This window comes from Anguilla anguilla, chromosome 18, assembly GCF_013347855.1.
Source record: "Anguilla anguilla isolate fAngAng1 chromosome 18, fAngAng1.pri, whole genome shotgun sequence".
In the NCBI taxonomy this organism is placed as follows: Eukaryota; Metazoa; Chordata; class Actinopteri; order Anguilliformes; family Anguillidae; genus Anguilla; species Anguilla anguilla.
The window spans coordinates 11,439,375-11,454,935 of NC_049218.1; the positions used below are offsets into that span (position 1 = coordinate 11,439,375).

Genomic DNA, 15,561 nt, shown 5'->3' on the forward strand with positions numbered 1-15,561 from the left:
TGTGTGTGTGTGTGTGTGTGTGTGTGTGTGCACGTGCTGCAGTGAGTGTCGCAGAGATAAGAGCATGACAAAGAGAGAAAAAATGCTGGAAAACCACAGGGAGCAACTTTTCTGTTGATTGCAAAGATTTTCCGCAGTCTTAAATCCTGCAAGAAGGTTATTACACAGTTTATGTTCTGGGCCCTTTGAACAAAGGAAGGAGGAGAGAGAACAGAGGGACTGCAGGGAGAAATTGCTGCAGTAATTGCCACTTTCGAGTCGCAGAAAATCGTCCTCATTTACGATGATGGTTTTCCTTAAATTCTTTTTTTTTTTTTTTTTGTTCTGCACGCGAAGGGCGAAAAGACGAACGTGCGCTGTATAATTGTGATCGTTATCTTGTTAATACATAAAATAAGTTTTTAATGAAAAAATGATATAAACATTAACTTTTTAATTAAATACGTTTCTCACACAAATTATTAAAATATTGGCTTTTCGAAGCACTGTCACTGAACATTTCTATTTTTACATACATTATCGAGATAATCATAAATGCATACAATAATACATTTGCTACGACACAAGCTGCTGTAGAATTAAAACCACATTGACGTTAGGGATTGATCTATGTACTGAAATAACAGGTTTTGCGCACTTTGGACAAGCTGTGCAATTGGTAACAGCCATATTTAAGCAAGGACTACTTAAAATATAAGGCAACTAATAACTACATTTGCTGTGCGTGAGGAACATATTTCTGCGGTCGACCATTTTAATAAACAAATGGGAATTTCATCACTGTTTAAATATGCAATGTGTACTTTATCGCTTTCATTATCAGTCTCGGTGCTGCAGAGGGGACTGAGGATCAAAGTCGTTAAATGTATTATTTTGCTGCGGGTATTTGCTAAAGGGTTTTTTTTCCAGGAAAAAAAAAATATGAAAAGGAGTGTTTGATTTTCCGTCCAGCCAAAACGCCGGGCAGTGCAAACGCGGTGATGCACTGGCACAGTGCGTGCGCCACGCCACACCCCGCTTTGCCGGGAGAGTAGCGACGGGCAGGTGGCATAACCGAAGACGAGCCAACGGAAGGAACAAGGGGGAGGACAAGTGTAAAGCAAGTTTAAGTCCAGCTGTCCGAATTCTGGACCAGGACCGTCCAGGTTTGGGGTGTCATCGCTACGACCGTGGGAAATTTGCAGTTATTTTCAGCTTCGATGGATCAGCTCAATGGACGGTCGGACTCTAGTGACTCTCTTATTGCTGAACTGCGACTGGCTGCAGCCAACTCCACGGTGAAAATGTTACATGTCTTACCTCGAACCAAGCTGTTCTTGGAAGTATTGATCGTGCTGATGTGTTTGGGCGCGGTGACAGGTGTGTCGGTTTGCACGTGAAAAGTTGAAGTTTGCTACTGCAACCTGTTCAGTGAATGTTGATACTGCATAGATGGCTCTGTGATTTTAAAGTAAAATAATTTTTTTTTTTTAATTTTGGTATAGCAAACACTTTTATTGTTATATCATGTTCGTATTTTTATTATAATAAAACAAATAATTAATAATTTGTGATAATCTATAATAATTTATTATTTGATAATTATAGATCTCATAGTTGCAGAACAGGAAATATGTTGTTGTGTACTTGTACCTTTTAGGGCTGTACCTAATTTTCAGATTTGTTGTTTGGAATTATTTTATATTTGAAATTGAAGTTTCTAACAGTTTAAATTTATTGTACAAACGTACAGCTTTTGCAGCTTTCCCGGTATATGTTTACAAACTATTAAATAATGTATTTTTTTAATTCCATAACAGTCCCTTCACATTAATCTACAGTTACAGGCTCTACAGATATGTAGGTCACATCTTACTGAAAAATCACAGCAAGTAATGATGAAAATGATCTTTATAAACCTGCTACTTAATGTGAAACATTACAAATAACTACATTGCAGATGCATTTATATAATTGTATATTTAATTTAGACATCTTTGAGTATGAAATGGGTTTGTAAAATGTATATAGTATTTACATTGGAGTCTGACGTATGCTGTGGGTATTTTTAAATCTCTGTTTTTGATGATATTGATCTAAACACTTTAACTGATGCTTTTAATGAATGCGTGTGCCCCCCAGGTAACATTCTGGTGATCCTGATAGTGGCGGCAACGAAGACATTTCATTCAGTGACGTCAGTCCTCATCATCAATCTGGCCATCAGCGACTTGCTCGTGGGCATTGGGGTCATGCCCTTTGTGGCTGTATCAGTCATGAATGACGCCTGGGTCAGCTGTGAGGTCGGTATCATGTAATCGTTATTATAATGCGTGACATTCATTTTGAACAATTCATATGTTATTTCTTGCTCCTTAATTCATAACGTTCTGCTTCCATTAGAGGATTCGGCTAAACATTGAAGGCTACATTTCATGTAACATGTAGCATTACAGTGTTGGCTGACGCTTTTATCCTGAGCTACATACACAATGTTAATTTTTTTTTACAGAATATGCGTTTATACAGCTTTCTGAAACCTTGTTATATGTTGTTATGTGCATTTTCATTTGGTCTTGAAGTGGACAGTGGCTCTCAGGCTGCTCGGCTGGTAAAGACAGTCACCAGGAGAAAGGGCTGGGCTCTTGTTGTCAGACTGTGATTGATAGGAGCTTTCTGTTGCACAGCATCACAACGTGGATGTTTTTTTTTTCTGCAGCCAGAATGATCCTGAATCCCTTCCTTTGTTGAGCTCGTTATTGGAGTAATGCAGGGCGTTTGTGTATTTTTATTATTCGACCTCGCCTTTTCCGTCGTCTCCCTGCAGGACCTGTGTCTGTACGTCGGCTATACCTCCTCGGTGTACTGCACGGCCTCGGTGCTGACGCTGGCCGCCATCGCCCTGGACCGCTACCGCTCCATCATCGACTGCCTGCGGTACAGCTCGCAGTGCACGCTCTGCCGCAAGGGCGCGGCGGTGCTGTGGATCTGGCTCCAGGCCATGGTGACCAGCTGCCCCCCTCTCCTGGGCTGGAGTGAGATGGACTACGTGGGCCCCATGTACATCTGCACCTTCAAATGGTCCAGCAGTCCCAGCTACACTGTGTTCATGTCCGTCCTGTGCTTCCTGCTGCCCGCGGCGGTCATACTCTTCTGCTACGTGCGGATCGTGAAGGTCGCCCGGGGTCACGCCCGGAGGATCCACGACCTGGAGGACCACCTGCAGCGCAGCAGGGGGCTGCCGGCTGGCTCCGGCGCGCCCGGCCCTACCCCCGCCCACCTCCAGCCTCACCCTTTCTGGGACATGCCCACCTCCTCCCGGCTGGTCTACTACCTGAGCGGGAGGATTGTTCCGGAAGCCCACCTGGACAGGAGCCACCCCGGTGCTGTCCTCCCTGACCAGTCCTGCAGCGTGACGGGCACGCTCAACACCGGCGGCGGGCGACTGCGCTCGCTTCTCACGCAGCTGCAGGCCAGCGGCCCTCAGCACAATCACCATCAGCAGGGCTCCCAGCAGCACCATGGCGTGGTGCGGCTGCTCGTGGTCATCGCCGCCTTCTTCCTGTGCTGGACGCCGTTCGTGGGCGTGATGCTGGTGCAGGCCGTGGAGACGGCCCTGTCCCGCCCGTCCAGCGTGATCCCGCCCGACGTCGTCACCTTCGCCTACTGGCTCCTTCTGCTCAACTCCGACATCAACCCGCTGCTCTACGCGCTGCTCAGCAAGCGCTTCCAGGGGGCGCTCAAGAGCTTGAGGCGCAAGCTGCGGTCCTGGCTGAGAACTGCCATCGGGAGAGGAGGAGATGGGGCGGACGAGGGGGAGCACGGAAACCACGAGCCTTGCACCGTCACGGCAACCAATCACCTCCCCCAGTTTAGCTCCAACAACGCCCCCTCAGAAAGGACCAACCGCTCCTCTGTCTTCTCTGTGGACTCAAACTGCACCGAAGTGTGCAAGGAGCCTCTGAGCGGAATCTTCCTTCCTGGCAGTTCCTCCTCCTCCTCCTCTTCCTCTGTATGGCAAAATGGGGGCAGGGAGAGGCATGTGGACAGGCTGCAGGTCCCCTCCAAGCCCCAAGAGGGGGATAGACTCCCTTTCTCAGCAGCTACCAAGGACAGGCAAGCAACTTTCTTTTTTGGCCAGATTACCGTCAAGGTGGAACATGCTGCGGACTGAAACCATGTGGGACATGGACACAAGACTGGGATATTATTATTATTATTATTATTATTATTATTATTATTATTATTATTATTGCCTGTTCTGTTTAAGGTATTTTTTATATGTTTTGTAATTCAACCTTCTCTTTATACATCATACTAGGTACTATTCTAGTGGACTTTCAAGTCAACCATTGTATCATGTCATATTTTATGATAAAGTTGATTATTATATTTATGATCTGCAACTACAATCAGATAAGCAATAATGATAATGCATCTTTTTTTTATACATCTTTATACTCCTGTTGTGGTGCATTCTTCTTATAGCTAAAGCATTAATCTTTTTGTCCAGTGATGTACTCGTGGTCTGGAATCAAAATCCTTGTCCTGCTATGACTGCGGGACCTGGTGGGTGATGAGTCATCATCCAGGGAGGTTGGGGGTTCCTTTTCAATTTCTCTTGCTTCATCACGCATAGGAACGGCTCGTCTTTTTGATGCTGCGTCAGCTGCAGAGTGAAGTTCGCTCCTTTGGTGCTACGACTGTGCGGCTCAGCTGTAAAACGCTGCGAAGAGCGCGCACTGGAGATGAGGACGCGCCTGTCAGTGCGCTGCTCTCCGTGACTGACGGAGGACGTTGCAGCATTTGGATGGGCCTACAAATGCGAGCGGGAGAAACTTACGGCAGAAAGCGACAGTAGGGTAAAAACTGGTTCAGCTTGTTATTTTTTTTGAACTTCAATGTCATTAACGCACATATTTCTTTGGAAGAGGATTATTTGTGCTACCCTCTCAAAATTAAGAATCACTTAAACGCTTAGAGGCTATTTAATGATGACCTTTTAAAAAAATGTGACCATTTTCTAGCAGTTTGATGATATTATACCTCCTTATCCACAGTATTTTGTACCCAACTTTGTGCCCACACACCCCCACTCAGCCTGGCCAATCAACCAAACCCTTTAAGGAAGGCACTGCATTGGAAAACAAATAATTTAAGTATAAAGCTAATAATAATTAAGAATTTGTGACATTTTTAATAATAAATAATTTAAAACAATTTATGACATAAATATTGGCTGAACATTAATTAATTACAAATCTCTACAAAATGTTTAAGGGTCTCTGATATTTATATAGCACTGAGATCAGGGCTGTGTCAGTCACTGTTTCTCTGCTGGCTGTTTGTCCTTACGTGGCCTCTGTGTGAACTGCTCTCAGCGTTTTCAATAGCCACAAACTGCCTTTATTCAATTGCATTGTCTCTCCTCATTTATTTACCACACCTCTGTTGCACCACTGCTGTCAAGCATTATAACCTTTTGCAGAAGACAGACCTATGCTTTATATTTCTTCTTTTAAAAAAAGGTTCAAATGTTTCACATATCAAACAAGATAGCATAATTCCTCCCTGTGGAATGACAAATAATCCCGAGCACACAATTTAGTATATTTCTGTACTATATGAAAAACCATTACGAAGCATTGGACCTGTTTATATATAGGAATAAATATATACATCAGCTTTTTAAAATTCCTGACGGAACAGAAGCATAATTACCTACAGATGTTTGTAAACTGGTCTTTAATGATGTTCAGTGCTCACACATTAATCCTTATTACTGTACTCATTTACAGTAATAACAGTAATACTGTACGCATACTGTACTCATTTAAAATGAAAATCTCTTCAGTGTATTATTGGGTTTTTTTTGGCAGTTATTCACTGGATGGGTTTAATGTTCATCTTTTTAGTTGTAGTCCACTATCTCTTTAATCCATGTATCTTCAAAATGATCCTTGATTTATTTGATTTGCTTTACTTTTATGAATACATTCAAATAAAAATAAACCCTCTGAATTCCAAACACAATAATGTAATATACTGTTCTAATTCAACAAACAGCAGATATAATGAACTTGAATCATTTATTCACACAGTACATACATTTCTTCAATCGTGATAACCTTCATGTTACATTTCAGTGTAAAAATCATCATTCCTTACAAAGGTTTACAGTTACTTCTAGCAATAATTCCAGAGGAATACAATTCAATATTTTATTGCCATTGTAAAAAATGACAATGAGAAACAGCGTTGGTGTATTCTATTGCAAAAGCAAAAAGGAAAGGCAGCAAAAAATGAATTGCTCAGTTTTGTCCGGTCATTTTCACATGCTCTGTCCTTCAACTCCACTACCTGTCCATTAAAAACCAGCAAAAAATTATCAATTGTATATCAAAAAAAACTTTTGAAGTGAGGCCTGGAGAAGTGCAGTGATCTAAAGCTGTGGCATCGTGTTTCATCCACAGACAGAAAGCGAAAAGTATGTGGCAACGGTCATACATTCACAAAATGGCGGACGCAGCCTGGCTTCCTCTTCTGCTTTAAGAAGCACAGGCACCGTGAGACAAACTCCACCCTGTAGACAGTAGGATATGCCCCCCCCCTGCCTCCCCACCCCTGAAATTCTTTGGGAGTCTACCGGCACCACCCTTACTATTGCACAGTGCTACATCAGTGACCAGTGCAGTGTCATCACAGTGATAAAACTGTTCAGGCTCTACGATGGGGGCATTTTCATTATATTAGTTTTGCTTGTATAAATAAGTGGCCCCCCAACATCGCTGTCCAATGCAGGAGGGGGTGGAGCACGGATATTATTATCCCTAGTCTCACAGAGAGGTGAACAGATTCTGTTTCCCGGTGGAGCGCTGTCCCGGGGTCAGATGGTCATGGACAGCTATGTTCTGTGAAACCTGTTCAAAGTTTGCAACAATATGAAAGAAAAAAAAAACGAAAGTGGCCACAGTGATTCTCCTCAGTCGTGTCACCGCTTCATGTTAGAGGGAGATTTATCTTGGTTCTGATCATCTTTTATTACTGTATCAAATTTGTTGTCCTCGCAAACTGGTTATCGAATGCGATTCGACCATACGCCCTCATCAGCATCTGCGCAGAGCTACCCAAAGGGGCGGTCGAACTCCAAATCTGGAAGGATACGAAGAAGGACTGAAATCTATTGAGTTCCGCCCAGGGAGAATTTTGAGCCAAGGCATCCATCTTTGATGGATTCTGATTTCCTTGAGATGGCACGAAATTGGCGTGGACCTGGCACCCCCTCGGAGGAATCATCGGTGCGACTGCTCGGCCTGCTGTGAAAATGTCTCAGCAGGGTAAATCTCCACGGCAACGGGCGGCCCGATTTCCCAGAAGAAGGTGAGCTGCCACTCAGTGATCCTCATCAGACATTGGCCCTCAGTTTGTACCAGTTTCAGTGCTTCACTGGGCCTGGGATGGCATGTACCATGTGGACCAGTGCATTGAAGGCTTTTACTTGCTATTATATATATATTCTTTGATGACCAAATTACATTAATGGGGATAAATAATTCTCAGACATAGGTAATCTTCTTTGGATCTGGCAGGTACATTCTCTACAGGCCCAACAAACCTTTTCTCTTTTAAAATCTCCACTTGTTGCAGAAGCCTTGAATCCCTCTTTGTAATGTAATGCGAGCAGTGATTCCTGGTTCAAGTGCAGAGTGCAGTCTTCAGAAATAATAAGGAAATGAAATAACTTGCAGGAAGGCATCGTGAATAGAAGACTTTGGAAGGTGGTTTGAAAACAAAATCAGTAAATGAAAGCTCATTGACAATAAAACAGCAGGCCTCTAAGGGACATGAGATAGATCTGCTGTGTACAAAATGTAAAAGAGGAAATAAAAACGGTTGCAATGATTTTAGGATGATAGCTGTGCTTTTTTGCTTCATTTTGGTAGAGAAATAAATAGTTCTAGTCTTTATCAGATTGTTTAACGGACTGATTGGCTGGTTGTTTGACTGGCTCAGTGAGTGACATTGAAATGAGCAAATGAATGAATGCTATCATGTTCTTGTAGGACAGGAGCAATGCAAAAGAGGCAGATCTGGCTGGGGCGTGGTGGCGGTGGAGGTGTTTAGGTGTGGCTCAGAATTTGGCCGGGGGGGGCAGGGAGTGGGCTGGGAGTAGAATAGGGGGAGGGGGGAGTCAGTGGGCAAACGTGGACATGGAGGTCCGGGTTCTCCGGCTCCAATTGAGCCCCGAGCTGGTCCCCGCCTCTCCGGCGCTCTCTGCTGGTTGCTCCCTCTTGCGCAGCTTGGTGGCCAGCTGGATCAGGCCCTGGTCCCAGTCCTCCGGAAGCAGAAGCATCAGGAAGCCCAGGCAGATTATGAAGACGGCGATGAGGCGAACCGTGTTAAAATCGATCTCACAGGTATACAGATCCACCACTGCAAGAGAACACCCACGTCTCAAACTCAGCACATCTCCTTTCCAAATAGTTTGGATGTATGCCACTTCACAATATAAGACCGCAGCTAACTTGATGCTTTGCTTTTTTTCCCTATCAATGGTCTGGGTAAATGTGCACCCTTGTTGCATTAACAGACAAGATATTTAGTGTTTGATCAAAAAAGAAATCTGTCAAATTAAGTCCCTTTGTCAGACAAAACAACATTTGCCTTGGTGGCTGTTTTGCACACGAAAGTACAGGGCTATACTTGTAGATATTCATTTGAAATTGGTTTGCCTAATCAACACAATGGACAACGTGGTTTATTTGAACTATACCACAATGTAACAAGCTGCATTGTTAATTTACATCATGGGACAGTTCAAATAAACCCATGACATTCATGAACTGAAACCAACACATTTTCGTGATATTGGCAGCGCATTCTTAACAAAAATCAGAAGCGCATCCCAGAATGCACTTCATTGCCCTTGTCTATTTCAGAGATCGGTGAAAGGTTCTGAGAAAGAGAGGATAGCTTACTGGCATTAACAGGGACGCTGAGGACAATGCCCAGGGAAATCAAGGTGGGGTAGGTTATTGCGATTCCGAAGTTTACCAGAATGTTGAACGCTGGTGAGCGGAGAAAAAAACAAAAACATTTTAAGAAAATTTAAATTTAAAAACATTTCAGAAGAACACTTGTGGGAAAAAATGGCTAACTCCCAAATACCTGGGTGAATCTTCTTCAAGATTCTTTTTATGTTTACCTGCCTATTATTTTTCAATTATTTGACAATGACCAGGACAAGAGGTGTGAGTACTAAACAGGCTGCAACAGGTAATACAGTTGACCAGATATTAATTATATAAAATATACGTGAAACAAGTACAGGTATAGTAATAAACGGTACATACAAATACAAAATAAAAAATTACAATCAAGAGGTTAAAATGACTGTTACTTTTACAATAATAGCATGAACACCTGCATTTGTATGTACTGTTACCAGTCAACAAATATCATCCTTAGCAACATGTTAAGTTTTATTAGACACGTCACGCATTATCTATTGGTGTTGCTTTTAAATTATGATAAAATATTGCAGCGCTTGTTTGTATCAGTGTCACATGAATTATGCTTAGGTCTTCATTAAAATGCATTTAGCGTGACCTGTGAGAAAACAATGCTGTGGGAAAGCTTTCAGCTGTACGTGCCAAGTGTTTCTAAAGCAGTACAAGCTGTGTCAGGGCCACTGACTCGGGACACATGAGACGCTTTGTACATCTAATTAAACATCTCATTTTCCTGGAGCTCGTTTAAAAATAGTCATCCACTACTCCCAAAGGCACTAATCTCCTATACATTAGATTCACAAGTTTAGTGATAACTATGGGACAGAGTACTTATTATTGGAAGACTGACAATGTTTTCATACAGCGACCCTAGGTATATGTCAGCGGCACTTGAATATTGGGTTATTTTGGCCCCGCCTCTTTACTCACCCAATAGGAGCACGGCCACACCGCACAGGCATCCCCAGGGGATGTTTTCTGGCGAATCAAAGTACTCCACGCGTGTAAAGTAGAGGATAACTGGCACAAAGCTGATGAAGACGAAATTAGCACCCCCAATGAGAGTCAAGAACAGTGCTGCCTCGCCAAATTTGGCACTGCCTAGGACCAGCTTGAAAAGGACCTGCGAGGGGGAATCAGTTTAGAAGAGCAGCAGTTCAGTCCCAGCCCATCATTCAATCAGTTCTGAAGAGTAGTTAATCTGTCAGCCCACCATCCAAATTGTTTTTTTTTTTCGAGGTGAACAATCCAGTAAGCCCATCGTCCAGGCGGTTTTCAAGAGGAGCAGTTCAGAGAACGCATCCTCCGATCAATTTACAAGAGTAAAAGGATTGTCAGCCAATTGTCCAACTATTCAACATTCATCCCTGAGGACCAGACTGAATGGCAGAATGACAGTGAGGTGCCAAGTCTGTATTATCTGTCTGACACCAGGCCTTGCTCCCTGCTTATCACAAAAGACATTAAGCAACACCCAGGCTAGAATACACTGCATCTGCTCAATACTATAGTTCAGTGATTCCCAGATTCCCCAGAAGTATTTAAAAGTGCTTGAACGTGGCAGTTCATTTGACTTTTTGAATAATGTCTATAGCAGTGGTTCCCAAACCTCTCCTGGGGTGTACCCCCTGCCAGATCCAAGTGTTTGATGTACTCTTGCTCAAGCCCCCCCTGATGCAACTAATCAAGCCCTTGATCAGTTGTGTCAGGTGTGCTCCGGGTGGAACACATCAAATACCTGGATCCAGCTGGGGGTACCCCAGGAGAGGTTTGGGAACCACTGCTATAAACGTTATTCAGAAAGTCAAATGAACTGCCACGTTCAAGCGCTTTGAAATGCTTCTGTACTACAGTAGTTAAGACAACAGCACTGAATAAAGGTGGACCAGTATGAATGGATGTAGAGAGAGACTAAGGAAGGCGGTATCAAGAGCTATTTAAAAAATTAAAAAATTGAAGCAAAGGATGATGTAAATACTGTATATTGTTTGAGGGTTATTAACCTATTTAACCTGATGTTACTTGGTTTTAGTTTGGCATTGCTTTTGGTGAAGCACTCCAGCAAATGATTGAGAAATAAATGTATTAGCCATTTTTAAATGCTACAGTGCTAGGTGCAGTGCTTGGTATGTGATGCTGTTGCTGTGGAGAGTCTCCCTCACCTTGTACAGTGCTGATGTGGATGCAGAAGCCACCACCAGCGTGATGCCAATGACAGAATGGCTGTGGAACCCGTCGGCGTACGTCATCATCACGATGCCAGCGATGGCCAAGATGGCTGCCACAATCTGTGTGAGGAACAACAGATGTTGCTCACATGTAATTTCTATCACATACACGTAACCCAATTCCAATCCCCCTGCAGAGCTGCAATACTGGCAAGGCGAATCCACCCTAGGTTCTAGAAGGCTGCAGTGCCTGCAGGGATACTCAACCTTGGCCCTAAATGGCCACAGCATTTGTATTCAGTATTATCCACCTTCATACTCCTTCAAGCATTCATATTGAACCCTATTTTTGAAGTTGGCTTCAGTGTCTACAGGATTTAAATCCATGTAGATAACCTTACTCAAAATATCATTCACCTTTTTATAGGTTCTCGATAGTATTAATAGAAATAATCAAAAATACTATTGAGAACCTATAAAAAGGTGAATGATATTTTGAGTAAGGTTATCTACGTGGATTTAAATCCTGTAGACACTGAACTTCAAAAATAGGGTTCAATATGAATACTTGAAGGTGAATGAGGGTGAATTATACTGAATAATGGTGAATAATTATTTTGAGCTATTTTATCATTAAACTCATTTATTACTTCAAATCTAGAAGGAAAGTCCACAGTTAACATGTGAGTGCTCAGTTCAGAAGTATCCAGATGAAGATGGAAGCTCAGCGTGTGCTTAAATGAAGTAGGAATCAGGGAAGAGCAGTAGCCTAGGAACCAGTAATTGCCATGGTGCTCATTGCCTCCCCATCAATCGTCACGTGCTGCTGAAAGCACAATCCTACTGATGGCTGGGAGCATGAGCCACCTTCTTCATGCATCTTTACGCACTCTCTTACTCACTCTTATTTTTTATCTTTTTCCTTTGACTTTTCTTACCCTCTAGTCTCTCTTTCTCTCTCACACGCAGACACAGACAAACACGCACACACACTCTCTCTCCGTCTCTCTCTCTCTCACACACACACACACACCCACACTCTATACAGTTCTGATATCATCCACAGCTTCATGATAACTGTTCTCAGTGCACAGTGTGTTTCTCATATCTCCTCTTTAAGCTTGGTGCCTGGACCGTTTCTAATACAGGGCCCACACTCATCTGACTGCCAGGGGGGCCAACAGGTGCCCTCCCCTTTTGCGAGGGCAGGTCTGAGTGAGGGGGAAGGGCATCGGTCGGGGTGTGCACATGTCCAGATGATGGACAGGAAGATGGTAGCAGCGCCTGAGTGGATTAGCAGTGCTTTACAGAGGTGTCAGGAAGACGAATGGGCCTTTGTGTGTTTCTCTGCCAAGACCCCGGAGGAACCCTGAGCAATCTCCGCCCCGCTGCGTCAGTCAACGGTGTGCCTCTCATTTTCGAGAGGCCCGGTGCTTTCCAGACCAATCAATGATTCCCATGTATTTCGTTTCATGCTGTCCTGCCAACAGTATCTCAAGGTCAGAAGGGAGGGAGAGCAGCGCGAAGCCGATCTTCTCTCGCACTTTCATGATGCCACCACAAGATGGTGACCTTGAGACTACTGTTATTGCTTAGAAACGAAGTAATTTTCTGTCTCAACATATCACAATCAGTTCTTCCGCAAAAGGAAGAAACAATACAGTATAATTGCAATCGATGATGATGGTTATGATAGACATTAAAGTACTGTTGGGAAATCTCTGGAGTTTGAATATAGCACTCTTATTATGCAGGGCCTCCACAAAAGGACAAACAACGGCTTTCTCATTTACAACAGTAAAAAACAAGTAAACATTTGATGTTTCAAGTTATTTTGCTTCATTTCCTTGTCATTTATTTAAGCTTGGAACTCAATGAACCGCAGTGAGCTTGGGCCTGGTTTGATTGAACCCTCCTATCACCCCCCCATACCCCTCTCATACCCTCCCATACCCCTCCCACACTCCTTCTACAGGTCTTCCAAGCACAGGAGTCACAACATTAACAGGGCTTTTCTACCATATGGCAAAAGGGCACATTAATAGTTTGGAGGGATGGTTTAACTCCATCTAAAACTATATCTAAATTTATATCCCAGTTCCCCTGCATTGTTACAGACAGCAGGGCAGGGCGAGGAAGAGTGAGAGCGAGAGCGAGAGAGAGAAATGGGCCAGAGGGGGTGGATGAGTAAATTAGTCAAGTTTTAATCACAGAGAAAAGGAATGAAGGGAGAAGAAAGAGACAGAGAGAGAAGAACAAGAGAAAGGAAGACAAAGGAAGACAGGGAGGGAGTCTTCAGAGTAATAACCACAGAGATGAAAGGGACCTAGCAATCCCAGAGTGGAGTTAGACAGCAGGTGTGAAGGGAGATGTCAGCTCTGAATATCTTGCATGTCAGCAGAACTGTTAATCCTACTGCCTCCCCCCACCCCACTCCTCTCTCCCCAACTGTCCTCTGCACCCCCTTCCTCTCATCTCTCCTCTCCTCTCCTCCACTCCCCACCTCTCCTTCCTCCTCAGATCTCCTGCGCGGGATTCCGTTCGCTGCGAGCACGGGCCCCCCGGCGGACATCAATCATTAATGACGGCCAATGACAGAGCCCGCAGACCGAAGGGGCTTTAAATACAGGCCCTGCTGTGGAGCGCTGCACGGGGCAGGGGCTCACCGGCAGGTCAGTGTGAGCACAGCCTGAGACCGGAACATCTGACCGTCATCTGCTCCCAGTCATGTTCCCCCATGCAACAACATGCGGCAGACTGTGGCCTCCAGATTACAGATGCGGTACTGCCGGTCCCAAATGGCTTGTCATTACCACATTTACTTCCTCACCCTCATGGTCATATGACAGGTGACATTGTAAAGTTGCAGCGTTCAGCACTGTTTGACCTTATTGAAATCTCACCAAATGTGGATTGCAGCACTGCATTTTGCATGCCTAATGTTGATCTCAATCTTCCTCCCTCTCTGTCCTGGATCTAATAAGATCCCCTTACTGTGTAGTAGTGCATTACCAAAAATCAATAGCAAGCCCCAGAAACACACCTGCCCTGAACAGCAGCAATGCATCACTGCCAAACCGCCAGTCAGCCATTATAGGAAATTCAGTTTGAATAAAACATTAAAGGCTGTGTTGGGTGACTATCAAGTCCTCTGTGGGAAACCGCGTTAACAGGCTGCTTATATAATGCTGGAACACAGATATACTGAACCAAGCCCCTCTTTGGTACAAGAATTTCCTACAGATCAAACAGGACCTCATGCTTTTTTCTCCCATTTTACCACAGATCACAACACGTGCATCTTGCATAGTTAAACTACCCTTTCCTGCAAGGACGCATACAGTATATCAGAGTCTGAGCAACCATTTCACAGTACGCTTGTCCTTTATGTGTTAAAACGTCCTGTGTGACTGAGGGCTTCTCCCACCCAGTATCCCCAGTTTGCTTCTGCCTTTCTAATGACACTCCTCCTTAATGAAACTGTTTTCATTAGTCTATGGCTGAAGCCATTAATCCAGCTAATGGAGTTTCTTATGGGTTTTTTTTCCCCCCACCACAGAAAGAAGCCCTCCAGCTCTATGAAAGCCATTCATCTAAAACAGGAGACCCTCTCAAGCGCAGAGGGGACAGCACAGCTGAACTCCAGGCTCGGTCAATAAACTCAAGCTCAGCGATTTGTGGAAGTCTCCCTCCTCCTCATCCTGTGGCCCTGATTGTCCGAACCCATGGATGCTCCCCGGCCACAAAAGGAAAAAAAAACACCGGCTACTGTTAGATGTGCAGCCATCTCACCTTATGTTGCTTAATGTTGTAGGTTGTAGGTGTGACAGCCAATTTAAAAAGAGCCACATCAAAGTGGCCAACTCTTAGAAGTCATCACTCCTCAGAGGCGTGATGGGGCAACAGTACACAAACAGCACAAAAAATACGCACAATGTCACGCAAATACACTCAAATGCCAAAATCGGCTGGTTTAGCAAAGCACAAATCATTTCGCCCTCCACCTGCTTTCCGTGTGACACGCTCACCCTGACCCCCATGAAGCGGTCCCGGAGCACGATCCAGGACAGCAGGAAGACGAAGGCCTTGTTGCAGCAGAAGAGCACCGACACGTCTGTGCTGTTGATCTTACGCAGGGCCTGCAGGTACAGGTAGTTGGTCAGCGTCCACAGTACGCCGAACGGCGCCACCTTTTTGAGGAACACCTTCGGCGTCAGGCCGTCGTCCCCAAAGAACCTGCAGCACTCCCTTCAACAGAACACACATTATACACCGCTTAATAAATGCAGAGCCAGAAATGCAGTGTTAAAGCATGCACATTAAATGCTTTAATTAATATAATTCATCATATAGTGGAATCACGAAGGTATAAACACCCCCACCCAACACACACACAAAACAGA

The 15,561-nt window shown here is 44.1% G+C and overlaps 2 protein-coding genes across 3 annotated transcripts in view; one reads left to right on the forward strand and one right to left on the reverse strand.

The window, feature by feature from the left end:
* Nucleotides 1-13: 13 nt before the first annotated feature.
* Nucleotides 14-5,117, forward strand: LOC118218458 (octopamine receptor 1). Its single transcript, XM_035401114.1, has 3 exons — nt 14-1,359; nt 2,122-2,282; nt 2,807-5,117. The coding sequence occupies exons 1-3, from the start codon at nt 1,200-1,202 to the stop codon at nt 4,151-4,153; spliced, it is 1,668 nt and encodes a 555-aa protein (XP_035257005.1). The 5' UTR covers nt 14-1,199; the 3' UTR covers nt 4,154-5,117.
* A 932-nt stretch (nt 5,118-6,049) lies between these two features.
* The window catches only part of slc35f3b (solute carrier family 35 member F3b), a 51,230-nt gene continuing 41,718 nt past the window's right edge, over nt 6,050-15,561 (reverse strand). For both annotated transcript variants that reach the window (XM_035399670.1, XM_035399671.1), the window contains 5 exons: nt 15,187-15,406; nt 11,153-11,278; nt 9,921-10,113; nt 8,958-9,047; nt 6,050-8,412 (listed from right to left, as the gene is read on the reverse strand). In XM_035399670.1, the coding sequence (XP_035255561.1) occupies nt 8,171-8,412; nt 8,958-9,047; nt 9,921-10,113; nt 11,153-11,278; nt 15,187-15,406 (871 nt within the window). In that variant the 3' untranslated portion in view covers nt 6,050-8,170. The remainder of the gene's footprint in view (nt 8,413-8,957; nt 9,048-9,920; nt 10,114-11,152; nt 11,279-15,186; nt 15,407-15,561) is intronic.

Coding starts and splice junctions, on each gene's coding strand:
- LOC118218458 (XM_035401114.1), top strand. CDS start 1,200: ATGGATCAGCTCAATGGACGGTCGGACTCTAGTGACTCTCTTATTGCT. Junction 1,360..2,121: donor GTGTTTGGGCGCGGTGACAG/GTGTGTCGGTTT, acceptor TGTGCCCCCCAG/GTAACATTCTGGTGATCCTG. Junction 2,283..2,806: donor ACGCCTGGGTCAGCTGTGAG/GTCGGTATCATG, acceptor GTCTCCCTGCAG/GACCTGTGTCTGTACGTCGG.